This window comes from Drosophila melanogaster, chromosome 3R, assembly GCF_000001215.4.
Source record: "Drosophila melanogaster chromosome 3R".
NCBI classification, from domain to species: domain Eukaryota; kingdom Metazoa; phylum Arthropoda; class Insecta; order Diptera; family Drosophilidae; genus Drosophila; species Drosophila melanogaster.
In genome coordinates this window covers 8,154,504-8,168,945 of record NT_033777.3, presented here as the reverse complement: position 1 = coordinate 8,168,945, position 14,442 = coordinate 8,154,504, and the positions used below count along the sequence as shown (strand labels likewise).

At 44.8% G+C, this 14,442-nt stretch overlaps 1 protein-coding gene across 3 annotated transcripts in view; it reads left to right on the top strand.

The window, feature by feature from the left end:
• Positions 1–14,442, top strand: part of grn (grain) — a 34,077-nt gene that overhangs the window by 12,499 nt on the left and 7,136 nt on the right. For 2 of the 3 annotated variants that reach the window (NM_001144554.3, NM_001275437.2), the window contains exons 3-5: positions 829–1,115; positions 1,416–2,214; positions 7,838–7,983. In NM_001144554.3, coding sequence (NP_001138026.1) covers positions 829–1,115; positions 1,416–2,214; positions 7,838–7,983 — 1,232 coding nt within the window. The remainder of the gene's footprint in view (positions 1–828; positions 1,116–1,415; positions 2,215–7,837; positions 7,984–14,442) is intronic. The other variant, NM_169206.3, reaches the window with a different exon arrangement.

The following is a 14,442-nucleotide window of genomic DNA, read 5'->3' as shown; positions in this document are numbered from 1 at the left end:
TAAGAATAAGTGCGCCCCAAACAATTGCAACGTGCCTGCCCCCTTTGGGTAGTGCCCCATGCCTACCCCCTCCACCCCTGGAAACTACAAAAAACACCCGCTGCGAGGATATGGGGATCTGTCGGATCCGTCGATCCCAAGCGTTCGGTTGGGCGACTGGGATAGGATAGGCTCGGATCGGATCGATGGAGTAACCGGCAGCATTGGCGCACATAAATCTCACTTGGTGTCTGCTAAATTATACACTGCCAGACATTTAGGCTACACTTTTAGCCCGGCCAAAAGCCGAGGTGAGCCGGCCCGAGCCGTTGATCGATCTTTTTAGCTCTGGGACAAAAGTTTAACGCGATTGTTTATGATACAAATTAAACAATTTATGACAATGCAGAAGTCCCAGTCGCAGTTGCAGTCGCAGCCCCGCAGCACCCTTTGCTCCACCATTTTGGCCAGCTCTTTGGTCTTGGCCATATGCAAAGTTGGCCCGAAGGCCGCGAGCAATGAATGGTGGTTCATTGGCTGAGCGTTGCAGTGGTGGTCAGAGGTTCTGAGGCGGCTCCTTCTCTCTCTTCGCTGGCTGGTGTTTCATAAATTATAACGCAGCTTTTCCGCAAATTTGCGCGGCAGCCACAGAGGATGAAAAAAGGAGAAAATAAAAAAGAAAAACACCTCAAAATCAACGTCATTTATTACGAATTTTGATCGCTTCTGGACGCGGCTTAGTCGGTTAATCTTCGTTATAAATTTGGGCCATAATTGATTTAATGCAGCATTTAACTTAACGCAGCGAGAGTTTATTAAATTCTTAATCCCTTTTCCCTTTCTTTTCAGCATCCCGCATGCCCTCCACCCATGCCTCGCCTCAAGTGTGCCGGCCGCACTTCCACACCCCGCTGAGTCCCTGGCTGACCAGCGAGCACAAGTCCTTCGCCCCCGCCAGCGCCTGGAGCATGGGTCAGTTCGCCTGCCCGCAGGAGCCGCAGGTGGAGCACAAGCTGGGCCAGATGGGCCAGAGCCACCAGACGACGGCCGCCGGCCAGCATTCGTTCCCCTTCCCGCCGACGCCGCCAAAGGACTCCACGCCCGACTCCGTGCAAACCGGTCCATCCGAGTACCAGGTGAGTGGAACCGACATTTTATCGATACGCCTAGCGGCACAATCGAGCGATCGGCGATTATTTCGATTACAAAAGCTCCTTAATGGGAATACAGCAGATATGCACGAATTATATTGATGACTTTTATCGTCATCATTAAATTTGAATATATATTGATATTACATTATTTTTGAACACTCAACAGAGGCATGAAATATTTTGCTGTTGATAAGAGTGCATTAAAGATTTGAGCTTAACAAGCATTTAGGTTTAATGAAACCTCAACTTGGTATACTTAAAAGCAATTTCGATCTCTTGCAGGCCGTGATGAACGCGTTTATGCACCAGCAGGCCACGGGCTCTACCTCACTAACGGACGCCAGCTGTGCGTTGGATATCAAGCCGTCGATCCAGAACGGCAGTGCGAGCGGATCCTCCGGCAGCGGCACCACCCACACGTCGACGCCCAAGCAGCGCGAAGGTACAGCCAGCACCACTAATTCCAGCTCCAACTCTAGCAGCAGTCAGCAGCAGCAACAACAGCAGCAACAGCAGCAGCAGCAGCAACAGCAAAGTAGCAGCAACACCACCGCCAGCAGCAACACATCCGCCTCGTCCTCCGCCGCAGCAGCTTCCCTGTCTGCCGCCGTAGCCGCCTCGGCAGCCACATCCTCGAACGGACTGTTCGACGGAACGGCGCAGGCGTACAGCAGCGGGGGAAGTGGCGGTGGCGGCGGCGGTGGCAGCGGCAGCGGTGGCTACGACACCAGCAGCTATGCCTCCTATCACCATGCGGCGGCGCATCATCAAGCGGCTGCGGTGGCGGCAGCGAATATGTTCCAAAGTTCCTCGGTGGCCGCGGCTGCAGTGCGTCACAGTATGGCCGCGGCGCAGGCGCACCACCACCATCATCACCACCACAGTGGACACCATCACAGTGGCAGCTCGTCCGGATTGCACGGGCTGGGTGGCTCGGTGGGCGGTACCGCCGGCATGGGCAGCATGAGCGGCAACAGCGGCGGAGCGGGATCGCTGAGCGGTCACAGTGGCGCCGGGAGCAATGCGGGCAGCAATTGCCTGGACGTCAAGCCCGTGCGGACCAAGCCGCGGACTAGTGCTGGTAAGCAAGACAAAAGCTTATAGACATTATGCGATCTCGGTGTGGGTGAATAATCATTGTTACTCGCCATCGATTGTTTAACCATTCAATTATTATTACGTCAGTGTTGTGTGCACTGAGGCTGCCTACAAATATGCATCATGTTTATTAAAATTACAATCTATTCAGTTTGTGAAACAAAATGCCTTGATTAAGCATAAGATAAGCCCTTTGTATGCAGTCTCAAAGTGAACCACTTATTGTTTAGTTTTCACTTTAGTTTTAGTTATAATTTTGAATAACCCTTCCATTCCTGCCACCAACACCACCTCCGCTTACTTTGATTGCCATTGCTCTTTCACACGCTCACGTGGGAAGCCCGAATGTGAATCCGCGTCCGAACTCTTCACCACTTAACTCCTGCTCTAAAAACCGAGGGGGGGAAACCGCCAACCCATTCACCGTTCCCCGTACCCCATTTTCCAACCCATTCCCCACTTGACATGTGCTCGGGAGCAGCATGCTGGCCACATTCCCGCCACTTGAGCATGTTTCCTGCCTTCGCTGGCCGCGTAAAAATATGCAGAAAGATCCCAGGGCAAGAGCCCTTCCTCCTCGGCCGTTGCGTATACGCGGTGTATTCGCTTGCCATGAAATCAGCACATTACAATGACAACAACGGCAACAACAATAGCTGCAACTGCGGCAGCAACTTCAATGCTATTGTCAACGCTTTGCTCGGCTCCACTGGCTCATGATGTTGCTGCTGCTGTTGTGGTTGTTAATTACTTCATGTTGCTGGTGCCTCTGTTGCCTCTGCTGCTGCTGCTGTTTGAAAAGACCCACCACACAAACAAGCATACACATTCATTCGCATTCGCTGCGGAAGTTGCAGGCTGCTGCACCTGCTTTAGCGTTGCGTTTTTGCATGGCCCGACAGCAGCAACAACAACGACATCTTTATAGCTGGCACTTGGGCCGTGCGTGAGGGTCGGTCCGCTGCTGCCGCAGCCAACCCCCAAAAACAAGCAGCAAAACCAGCTAAGGAAAACCAGCTGGCAAAGGCACACACAACAGCAACATTAGTCACAGCAGCGATATTAGCCATACTAGCAATATATGCCGCAGCAACAACTCTGTTACCAACTTCTGTTTAGGACGAAGTATGCGAGGCAGCCACTTTTGGACTGAAAATTAACGTTGATATGGAGAAAGCATGTTAATTGGCTTGCAGCAGCAAAGGACAATTATCTGTTGTTGCAGTAGGCAAAGAATTATGAAACCAGCTAAGTAGCAAACGACAGCCTTTTGCCACAAGGCAGCCACATAGCAATCGTGCAACATTTGCAATCTAAAGCACAGCAGCAACACCAACTGTTGACGCCGTCTAACCTCTGTCAAGGGCAAATTGTTAGGCACTTGCCGCACACTTTTCGCACCACCATCGCAATTGTTCGTTTGTTACAACACAAAGAGCACACCTTGCTTTCCAGCTGTACCCACCAAATGCAAATAGATCCGTAGCCATATGAGCCATATAATCATGACTGTATAACAGCCGCAAATGAGGAAGGCAAAGGTACAAAAAAAAAAAAAAAAAAAACAGAAATACCTGAACAGGCAGAAGAAGATGCCTGACAAAACGCTTGCAGATTTTATTTTATTTCATTCTCTTGGCTCGGCGACAGTATGTTTTTTTTTTTTTTTTTGTATTTTCCCTTTAGCCTGGCCTTAACTAACCAAGAGAGATGAAACGGGCTAAAAAAAAAAAAAAAAATGAGAAAAAACATTGTCTGCCTTCGTTAGTCCCGGCAGCATCTTGTTGCCTGTATTTATTTATCGTTTATCGCATCGCTGGCGATAAGTTTTTCGGGCGCAAGAACATGTGTTGTGGCTTTTGTGGCTCGTTGCCACTGCAACTTGGCCAGGGAATTGATTGGATGCCATTTGGGCTTTTGTCAGGTGAAAATAAAAAATGTTGTGAATGAGCTTTAAGTAATTGATATGGGTACGGACACTGGACACTCGCAGCTCGCTGCTCGCTGCTCACTGCTCGCAACCTTCATCTTTCGATTATGGGTTATGGGATATGGAATCCCCCGATCCGCAGATTCCCAGATCCTCTTGCATACCTCACTTCACTCAATCAGGGGGTTTTAAGCCCCGAACAGCGAGCATTGTTCCTTTGTCCGCGCTTTGACAGCTGTGGTCTCAAAATGAGGCGCTTGCCATTTATTTGCGGCATGCACCCCAATCCCCTGCAAACCCTATAAGCCCCTAACCCCCTAACCCCCTAAACCCCCTAAACCCCCTAACCACTAAACCAACGCAATTTATAACCCCTTTTCGATTCAGGCAGCGTGCCGATTATTCATACTAGGCGCATACTTTTCATTTTGCCCTGCCACTTTTGTTCAATTTAATTAATTTCATTAATTCGTTCTTCTTTTCGAGTATTTTATGCATTTTCATTTTGAAATTTTTAAAAAATTTTCAAAATAAACAACAGCAGCAACAACAACTATTTACTCACACATCCATGTGTCTTTTGTCTTGCTCACCAGTAATTGTCTCTATCTTAACTATCCTAACCAGCCCATAAATCTGTATATTAATCCAAACAACTAATTAAAAGGGAGATTCTCAGGATCTCTGTCTATGTGCTCTGTGCTGCTGCCCACATGCATGAAAAGTCCAACAAATTAACGAGAAAAAGGTACAACACATAAATTCTAGACAATTATGGCCCACTGACGCCAAATGTCAAATCAAGCAGCAACAGTTAGTTGGACCTTTAGACCTCGAACGACGATGGCCAAGAGAAGAAGGCTGCCAAATCAGGCCCTAAAAACAGGTTCAGTTTCGGTTTCAGTTTCAGTTTGGGCTCGGATTCGGGATTGGGATTGGGTTCGAGTCACTTTTTTTCCCTCTTATTTTTGGGACCCAGACAATGTCACACCGTAAAAAACAAACGCAGACGAAGAAATACCAAAGTGTGCACAAATTTCCAGGAAATTACAGCCAGATGACTGGGCCCATGGACCACAGAAGATGATGTAAGTGGTGGGGGTAGGTACGAGCATAGGTGGAAAACAGTTATAAGCAGGCTACTAAATCATAGGCCAACCTGCTACGTGTCTTACTGGAAAATGAAAATAAAAAAAAAGTATATAAATAAAAAAATACGGGAGAGGGACAAGCCACAAGAGTGGAGGCAAATTGAAACCAAAACAAAGCCGAGGGAAAATCTAAAACAAATGCCTGTTGGCCATAAAACACAGTCACACACTGCTATAAATAGAAATCGAATCAAAATGTAGTTAAAACCAAGAATTCCCAGTGCGCGTGCGCAGCAGCCAACTTCGTTTCGGGACTTTTATTCCCTTTCAATTTCGGCCAACTTGGCTACTTCTGCTGCTGCTGCTGCTGCTGCTGCCTTTTTGTGTTGTCAAAAGTGGGCACACAGGGTAAAAACATCATTAACACGTTTGATTTATTAACTGCCGAGTGGTTATTCCGATTGGCTGAGGAGCCCCGCAACTTTCCGGGAAGCTGGAAACCCCATAGAAAACCTCCAACAATGGCAAGCCAACCACACTTTATGGCTTAATATGCAACTTGCATGGGGGAGTTCTCCTTTTATGCTAAATGCGCTAACCTTCCGTTGTTCTGCTTTATGACAAACTAATAAATGCATAAAGTTTTCAATTTTCAACTGCTTCTGTTCGAGGCGCAAACCGAAGACAGATGTTGGCATAAATATGCATGACTGGGGCAGGTGAAAATTTATGGCTAGTGAATGATAAAAAAAATGCATAGGAAACGCACAGAAATTCGCAATTTCCCGCTTCTCGAAAGACAAACACCAGAACTTTTCTTCTCCCTGCCATAATTTATGCAATTTTAATTCAGTGGGTGTTGCTCCACTGATTGGCGGCACTTTTGTGCCGTTAAAGAATAAAAACGAAAAAGGAAAACACGCCCTGCGGCAATTAAAAAGTGCCATAAAAACCAAACAAAAATCCACGAAAAATAAACCAAGGCAGCACAAACTTGCGATTAAATGAAAACAAATGAACTGTTTATTTAACGCGCCGGGAGCAGTTCACGAAAAAAAAAACAGACCAAAGAGATTACTTTACCACATGCTGTCGTGGAGTTGGGGAAAAACACGCAGAGCGCTTTATTTAATTTCTTTGAAAGCTCGGAAACAAAATGCTTGGCATGCCAAAGAGACAGGACGCCACAGGACTCCGCAGGACACGTGTGACAATAGCTGCGTGAACTAAATCACGTGAGGCAAACCGCCCGAAAAATGATATTAAAGCCCGGTTCTGTCATCAAAACGCAACTGGAATTCCCCTAATGGCATTTCAGCAGGCGACCGGTTGACAAACGCACTTAATGAGATCCTAACCTTTTGAGTTTTCTGGTTTTTTTTTCTTGTTGGTTTTTTTTTTTTGGTTTTGGGCGCGCCTTTGGCCAGTGGCTAATATTCAATAAAAAGTTATGCTCATGTGGCCATGTAAAAAGGTTGGTTTAATTAATTACGCCAGAGCTACCAAAAAGTAGCGTTAAATCTTTCAGTTTTCTTTTTGGCATAGCTAATGGGGGCTTTTCGGGGGAGTGACTTTATGACTAAATTTCAATTTCAAAACAAGCGCACAAACAACAAAGACACGAAGCATTAAACGCAAAAACAAACCGAAATAATGAAGCCCATTTAGTGGCGTCATTAAATGAGTGAATGGGGGAAAAGTTGGGGGTGTTCCAAAGAGAAAACTCTGGCCCCAAAGAAGACAAGACAACTGTAATATGGAACGTTAATAACGCGTTACATTTGCAACTTCATCTTGCTCTCTCGGGTCAAATCAACTCTGCTTACAAATTATGACTAAACTTATTCAAATGAGGCTGACTTACAGTTAGCCCTAGGGTGCAAACGAGAGGTCTAGCTTCGGTTAGAAAGAGAGGGAGTCGCACCGAACTGCAGTCACTAGAACGGAGCCGCTGTCGCTGCTTAATTAAAATGTGTAAAGTCAGCAGAGGCAATGCGGGAAAGAGACGGAAGCAGGCCCCGCGAAAGAGACGGGGCTACACAGCCGACCCCAGCGAATCCATCATTTCCGCTTCCATGCGTTTGCCCAGCAACCCAAAAAAAAAAAGAATGAGTAAAACCAAGAAAAAACTAAGGAAAAATACAGCACAACCAAGCAACATGCACACAAAAAACAAAAGACATCAAAATGACTGAGAAACAGCTGAAAAATGTTGCCCTCTACTACTACTAAGTTGTTGTTGTTGCTGCCGCTGCTGTGCATCATGTCGTTGTCGCGCGCTTTGGGTTAACATTAACCCATACAAATGTGCGGAGGACAGTCCCCCAAGAAAGTTCGCCAACACAATCGCCCAAGAATGCGACACGGAGAAAAAAAATATCCCATTTAAGACATTTTTTTCAGGTCACATTGTACACAACACCATTAATGCCTGCAACTAATACTTTGATTACAATCCGAGTTTGCTGCAAAGTAATATGTGCAATTCTCCATTTAGACTGTATTTATTGTAACAAATCGTTAAAAATATAAGAGCAATTTTAGTCTTGCGAACGCCATCAACTAATTTTGTGTAATTTTTGCAGAGGGACGCGAGTGTGTGAATTGTGGCGCCACATCGACGCCACTGTGGCGACGCGATGGAACGGGACACTATCTGTGCAACGCCTGTGGCCTGTACTACAAAATGAACGGCCAGAACCGACCCCTGATCAAGCCAAAGCGAAGACTGGTAAGTTAAATAGTTAAATAGTAGATAAACGGATATATGCGACCCGCTGGGCCAAGCATCCACACATTCGATCAAATTAACTAATAAATTCAGCAACTGTATTGGGGAATGGGGCGCAGTTCCTGGGAAATCGCTGCACATGAGCATCAATCTCTGGCCACGTTTCTGTCGCCAAAGGCCATAAAAAGCAGCGTGAAAGTTCTCAAATGTCATAATACGATTCCGGGAACCAGAAACTCTTTACGTTTCCCTGATTGGAGCTGTTTTGGAGCGGTTGTAGGGGTATGGGTATGGGAAAAATGCTTTCGATTTGGATGCTGGCTGATAACGATCGAGGTGCATCATCATTATCACTTAGCGCACTAAAAACATAATCAGACAGCAGCCGGAGTTTGTGTGTGGGTTAGGGGCTACGATTTTTTATCGAGCTGGATCATCAAGAAACTATGAAAATATATGTAACCTTGTCGCGGTCAGGTTCGTTCTTCGTTTTCTTGTCGTTTTATTTCGTTGGCGCCAGTACGCAACGAAACGAAAGACTTAGGCAACGAACGCGAAGAGCCTAACCACACGAAAAATTGGTCTATTAAAGATGCGTAAAAAGGCAGGCAACAACCATAACAACACGGCCACAAACAAACAAACTGTTAAACACTGCCTTCGCGTGGCTCGGCGTTGATTTTTTATTGGCATTTAAATCGTATGCGTTTTGATTGCATAACATTAACATAAATAAACCATTATTATCCCCGCTGATCCCCGCTGACGTAGGGAATTCCCAAGAAATTCACAGCTGGATCCCATCTGAATCCCAGCCATCCGACCAGATCCACTCGCAGATCAACGAGTGTTTGGCCATTCGACTTTTTCGTTGACAAAATATGCAACAAATTAAAATTTATGTGGCACTCAGCTGACTTATGGACCGAATATCGCTCCACTCACTCCTTTCACTACGGTCGCACAGGATGCGGCCCATCAACTTCAAATGTCCTTAGCTGCTTGAAATGCAATTCAATTGTGTTTGCCGGCCTTCGGCGAGGGCTGACCATTGAAATCACAGTGAATTGGCCCCGAAACTCTTTGGGTGGCAATTGTATTGATCTTCGGACGAGAGGCGAGGGTCAAGTTGTGCTTGGATTTCGCTTGTGCTTTTGCTTTTGCTGTCGATTTTTGCATACGATGCGCTGATGCGCTGCTGCGCTGCTGCACCTGCAGCTAAAAGGGGGCGGGGAACCGGTCCTCATTGTCTGCTTTGGGGCCGCCTTTAATTAAATTTCCGAATTGTATGAAAACAGTCAACAAGTCGTTACTCTTTGAGCGCAAAACACTGCAAAATTCTCATTTTCTGTGCTGTGTTGGATTGTGTTTGGTTTTATATATGTATGTAGCTCTTCGAACCTCGAGCGCTTGGAAACAGAACAATGCAAATTTTTAATTTATGTATTTTAGCCCGCAACTCAGTTTCAGTTTCGGTTTCAGTTTTCTGCTTTCAGTTGCCGGCCCCGTTCGCTTACATATGTTTTTCCAGTTGTTCCGCCGTTGTTCTGCTGCTCCTTTGTTGTTGCTCTGAACTCTGGCTAAGCAGCCCGCTGGCGTCGCAATAATTGCATTTAATTATAAGGCCCGAAAACTTTTAAAAGCGTTAAAGTTTCGTTTTGTTTTCGCTTTTAGCCGCCAGGCTGCCCCTGCCCTTACTCTGCTGCCATTCAATAGTAGCCAAGCCTTTACATTTGCAGCCTTGAGCGGCATTTGTCACATTTGTCAGATATTGCAGATCGAAATGGTAGGAAAACATATATATTTTCTTACAAATATCAACAGATATTGGTCGAACATAAATATGATCACCTACCTTAATTTCCTACCATCGTTTCCAATTACTACACCTCAAAAACACTCAGTGTCTATAGCTAATTGCCAATCCATGTTTAAAAGCCGCAAATCCGCAAAGAACACTAAACTTTAGCTGGGGTCAATCACAGTCAACAGGCAGCTGCTCATCTCGCCGATCGTGACTTATATAATCAGTGGGGCTTCGAGGGGGACCGAAAAGGGGCGAGACTCGGCGCTTGCATTTTGCATAATATTTATGCCTCAGTTGCTGCCAGCTTAATTTATGCGAATTTTCACACAGTAAATTGAACAAAACGACGGCCACGTCATGGCAAAAAAAAAGGAAACAAAAACAAAATAACAACAAAGTTAAAAATTATTTATTCTTACGCTTATTACATTGGCTTATGTCACATTTGCATGTCTCTGCTTTGAGCGTTACCAAGAAAAGCGCTGTCGATTGCCATTTGGAAATAGTTAGCAACAATAAACCCATCAACACTTGACACAATCGTTTATGAATGCATTTGGAGAATAGAGCTTAATTAATTAATAATCTGCGGGCGTATATCAACGCTAACAGCTCAACAGCCAGCGGTTAAAGCCATAAACCAGGCTTAAACGATCGCAGCGGGCCAACGGATTTGGTGGCCAACCCACTGAGAAGCTGAGAAAGAGAGAGCCACAGTGAAAACGAAAGAGACGTATAGAGAGAGGGGGAAAACTAATTAACACATTTTGGGGCCAGCTGTGGCATCTCGGGTTCCCCGTGGGAAAATCGAATCGATTGTAGGCTGTGACGCTCAAAAATTAAATGCACAAGGGCAGACGATCGATAATCGAACGACTGACAAATCAAAACTAAAGCAGATCGAAGGGAACAAAATAAAATCACGAAAAAGGAGGCAAGCTGGCAAAAAAAAAGTTCAATGTACGTTACTCCTTTTGGCCTCTTCATCATGATGATCATCGAACGCAGCCAACGGGGCGTATACGCAATCGCGGGCATTAAGCTTGTTTTGCTCGGCGATTTTTTTTTTTTTTTTTTTTTTTTGGTTATTCTTATGTGGGGCGCTAGGAGATCTTGTTAAGTGGGGGCCTAATGTTATTAAAATGCACTTGGGGCCACAAAAGCGAGCTGACGAACCTGATCGGCGAAAAAAAGGGAATGCAGCCGCGCAGATCAATTAAAAATTAACGATACGAAGCGCAACGTAACGCAAAAACGGGGCGTGCCAATAATAATAATGAAAGAGGCTCAAACCAGGGCTCAAATGTTGCTGCAGCCCAGCCAAAGGGTTGCCCTCCGATGATTAAGGCCAAGCCAGTCTTTTGTCTTGTCTTTTTACCTCTCATTTTGTATCAGCTCTTTTTATATATTATGTTTTTTTTTCGTTGTTGATATTTTAGTAAGCTTGTTAAGCGGGAATTCAGCAGCTTTTGAGCTGCTTTCGCTTTTGCTCGCCCTCTCTTTCTATCGACAAAATTTATGGTGACTGTTTAATATGCAAATGCATAATTCTGCACAGGTTACAGCACAAGCCGACAGCACCCCCACCAGAAAAGGGTTGCTTGTGCATTTTCTAACCCTTTTCTCTTTTATTTACAGACAATGAACACGCAGTTAGCTAGGTTGAGCGGTACAGGGGCAGAAGGGCGAGGGGGTGGTGCGCGTGTCTAGCGCACATTCATTTTGGACAGCCACTGACCACGAGGCTCCACCTTGCCTCTTGGCCGGCTCCATAATTTATTTTAGTTCGCGCTGCCCCCATTCAATGGCCAGTGACAAATATTAATGACGATTTTCATGCCTTCCAATGGGAGTTAAGGTTACTGAAGGCGAGATGGGGGGGTTGTCTATTGCAACTTTAGTTCGCTTTATATGCAAGTCACTGCACTAAAAGAAAATTCTGACTTTTTTAAGGTTTTTCTAAGCATTTAAGTATCTATCATCATATCATATATTCTGTATAAGATATTTTAGTTTTCAGTTAGTTTAAAGCCCTCTACTTTTACTGCCAATACCCGCCAATTTCTCCGCGTTTAGGGTCAAACTCTGGTAGCCACTGTTGCTGCTTAAAATTCACAACAAAGGCCCGTTGACATTTTAGCACTTGCATGGGACGAAACTCGAATGTTCGTCCGTTTGTTTGTAAACCTCCCCAGTAAAAGCCTCAGTCTGGATCGTAAAATTCATTGAGCAGCATTAATGAGCGACATTAATGGCTTGTTCTGTTTGCTGGCCATATAACATTTTATTGATTTTTTATAACCAACTCCTCTCTGCAGGGGCAGGTGTGATTTTTAGCAACAGTTTCGTGCCAGGTCGCAGCTTGAGCATGGAAATGAGTTAAGCTGATGTTTTAATTAGTCAAATTAGCTGCAGGGAAAGCCACAAACCGAACTGAGTCACGCCCACTTGCCGCCCCTCAAACAGGAACCATATAGTCCGTAGTATAAATACGTAGAGAAGTAACTGAAAAGGAAAACGGAGACCATAAAATTTGAATTTTTAAATTAAATTTCACAGTCAGAGATATGCGCTCACCGTTCTGAATGTAACTGCCATGTGCCAGACGCAAACTCAACAAACCCCATTTTGTTCGCCCACTTTTTTCTACCGCCCCATCCGATGTACAGCATCAGATATAGAAATTTTCTGCCCCGCTATCTTTAGTTATCTTCCCTTGATATATACTATACATACGTATATATGTGTAAATGTGAGTGGGTGGCTCCAAAACAACCCCCAGATTGAGGGGGCAGCCATGCGCTGTGAGCCAAGTTAAGGGTAGACTGAAAAGCGACTGGGAAAAATTTAATGAATGTTTTGTTAGATAACACAGATACAGATACATCCAAGTGGTGGGGCAGAAGATACTGAAAGGCGAGCTGCAGAGATGCCCCAAGTGAAAGATGTTACACTGAGATACGGATATAACATCCACTGGGCAGAAACTCGTCCCTCCTCCTCCTTAACACCCCAAAGCTCCAACGTTTCCCCACTTTTTCACCAGCATCTTGACTGTGTCCCGTTTCGTATCTCAGATGGCAAAGGGCATTGCCACTGAACGGCGACTCAAAAAGAGAGCGCACAAAAGCTGCGCAATAAATAGCAGTGTAGAGGGGGAGAATCTATTTACTCGGTATATATTTACTTAGCCTTAGCCACTCGTTAACCCCCCTCTTCGCCGAAATCCTCAGAAATCTTTAGCCCTGTGTTTCACTTACAATTAAATATTTAAATGCCTGTGTTTGTGTGGGGGTCTGTTTTGTGTGTGAAATGAAAACGAAATTTGCATAACATCACAAAAGCAAAGAAAAATGTCAGCGATAAGAAGACGAGTCGACCATTTTGTGAGCTTTATTTTCAAAAAATATAAATCACACAAAGCGCAGCAAAAGGTGTCAAATGTTCGGACGCCGCCAGAAGAGCGACAGGGAGCGATATTAAAGCTAAGAAAGAGACAGCGAATACCGGGGAGTATAACAATGCAAACGCATTTTGTCATGCATTGATAAATCACAATTTATGGCCACAACACTGAAAACCACAATGCCAACGGAAAAACAACAGAGGTCACAATTGTAGCAATTTAAAGTCAGTTGTTTTTCAATACTATGGAAATTTATTAAATTGAAAATAAGTTTCATAAATAAAAAATAGTTCGTATTGCAATAGTTTTGAAACTTAGATAATTTCAAGCTTGAAAACGAAAAAAATACCTTTTTGAGATATCCTTTTCTTGTTATAAAGATATTAGTATTTTAATTATTGCATTTTTCTGGTGTGTAATTTTTATACTTTTTATGTTGCGGCACATGAAACATTCCTTGTGTGCCTCTTGCTTTTGTTTATTAATCGGAAGCGCCATCTTGTTTCGGGTGTTTGCTGTCGCTGTTGTTGCTGTTGTTGTTTTGGCGCTTGCGCTTTTTGCATTTCAATTAAACCCCAAACGCCTGTCAATGTCTGACAGTTTGTCAATTTTCCCATCAAAACCCCCGCCCCCGAGAAGTCAATTATGCCCCTCTCGCTCGCACTTTGCATGCAGGCGATGTGACATTGATTTATGCGATTTGCCAGTCCATTGTTGGGTCCGTGATTGTTGTACTTACTGTACCTTATGTTGTGTTACGTTGCATTGCATTACGTCAGTGCACAGAATCAAAGTGACACTGTTGGCCAACAGAAGTTGGTAAAGTTTAAACGCACACCCACCGAATGGGAATGGAATGCCAAGGTGTGATCCTGTTTTTTTTTTTTTTGCTCCTCGAACTGTTTTGTTGCATTGTCATGTTAACAACTTAATTTATATACGCTTAAGCATTTCGGCCAAGTTGTCGTCCCGGCTGCGAGAGAGACAGCCGCATAATTACCACAAAACTTCCAGTTTATCTCACACCCATCGCTCCCCTCGTAGGCGTTGAAATTAATTTTGAATCTCTCACTTTTCGCATTTTGGCCCGGCATTTCGGACCGCGTGCGCTGTCTGCAGAAATTGTTACAAGCTCGTTAACACAAGACAGTGCCACCAAAAAAAAAAAAAAAATGCAGACACCACCAGTTCAGCACAGCCCAGCTCAACTCAGCTCAACTCGGCTCAGCTCGGCTCCCTTGCCATA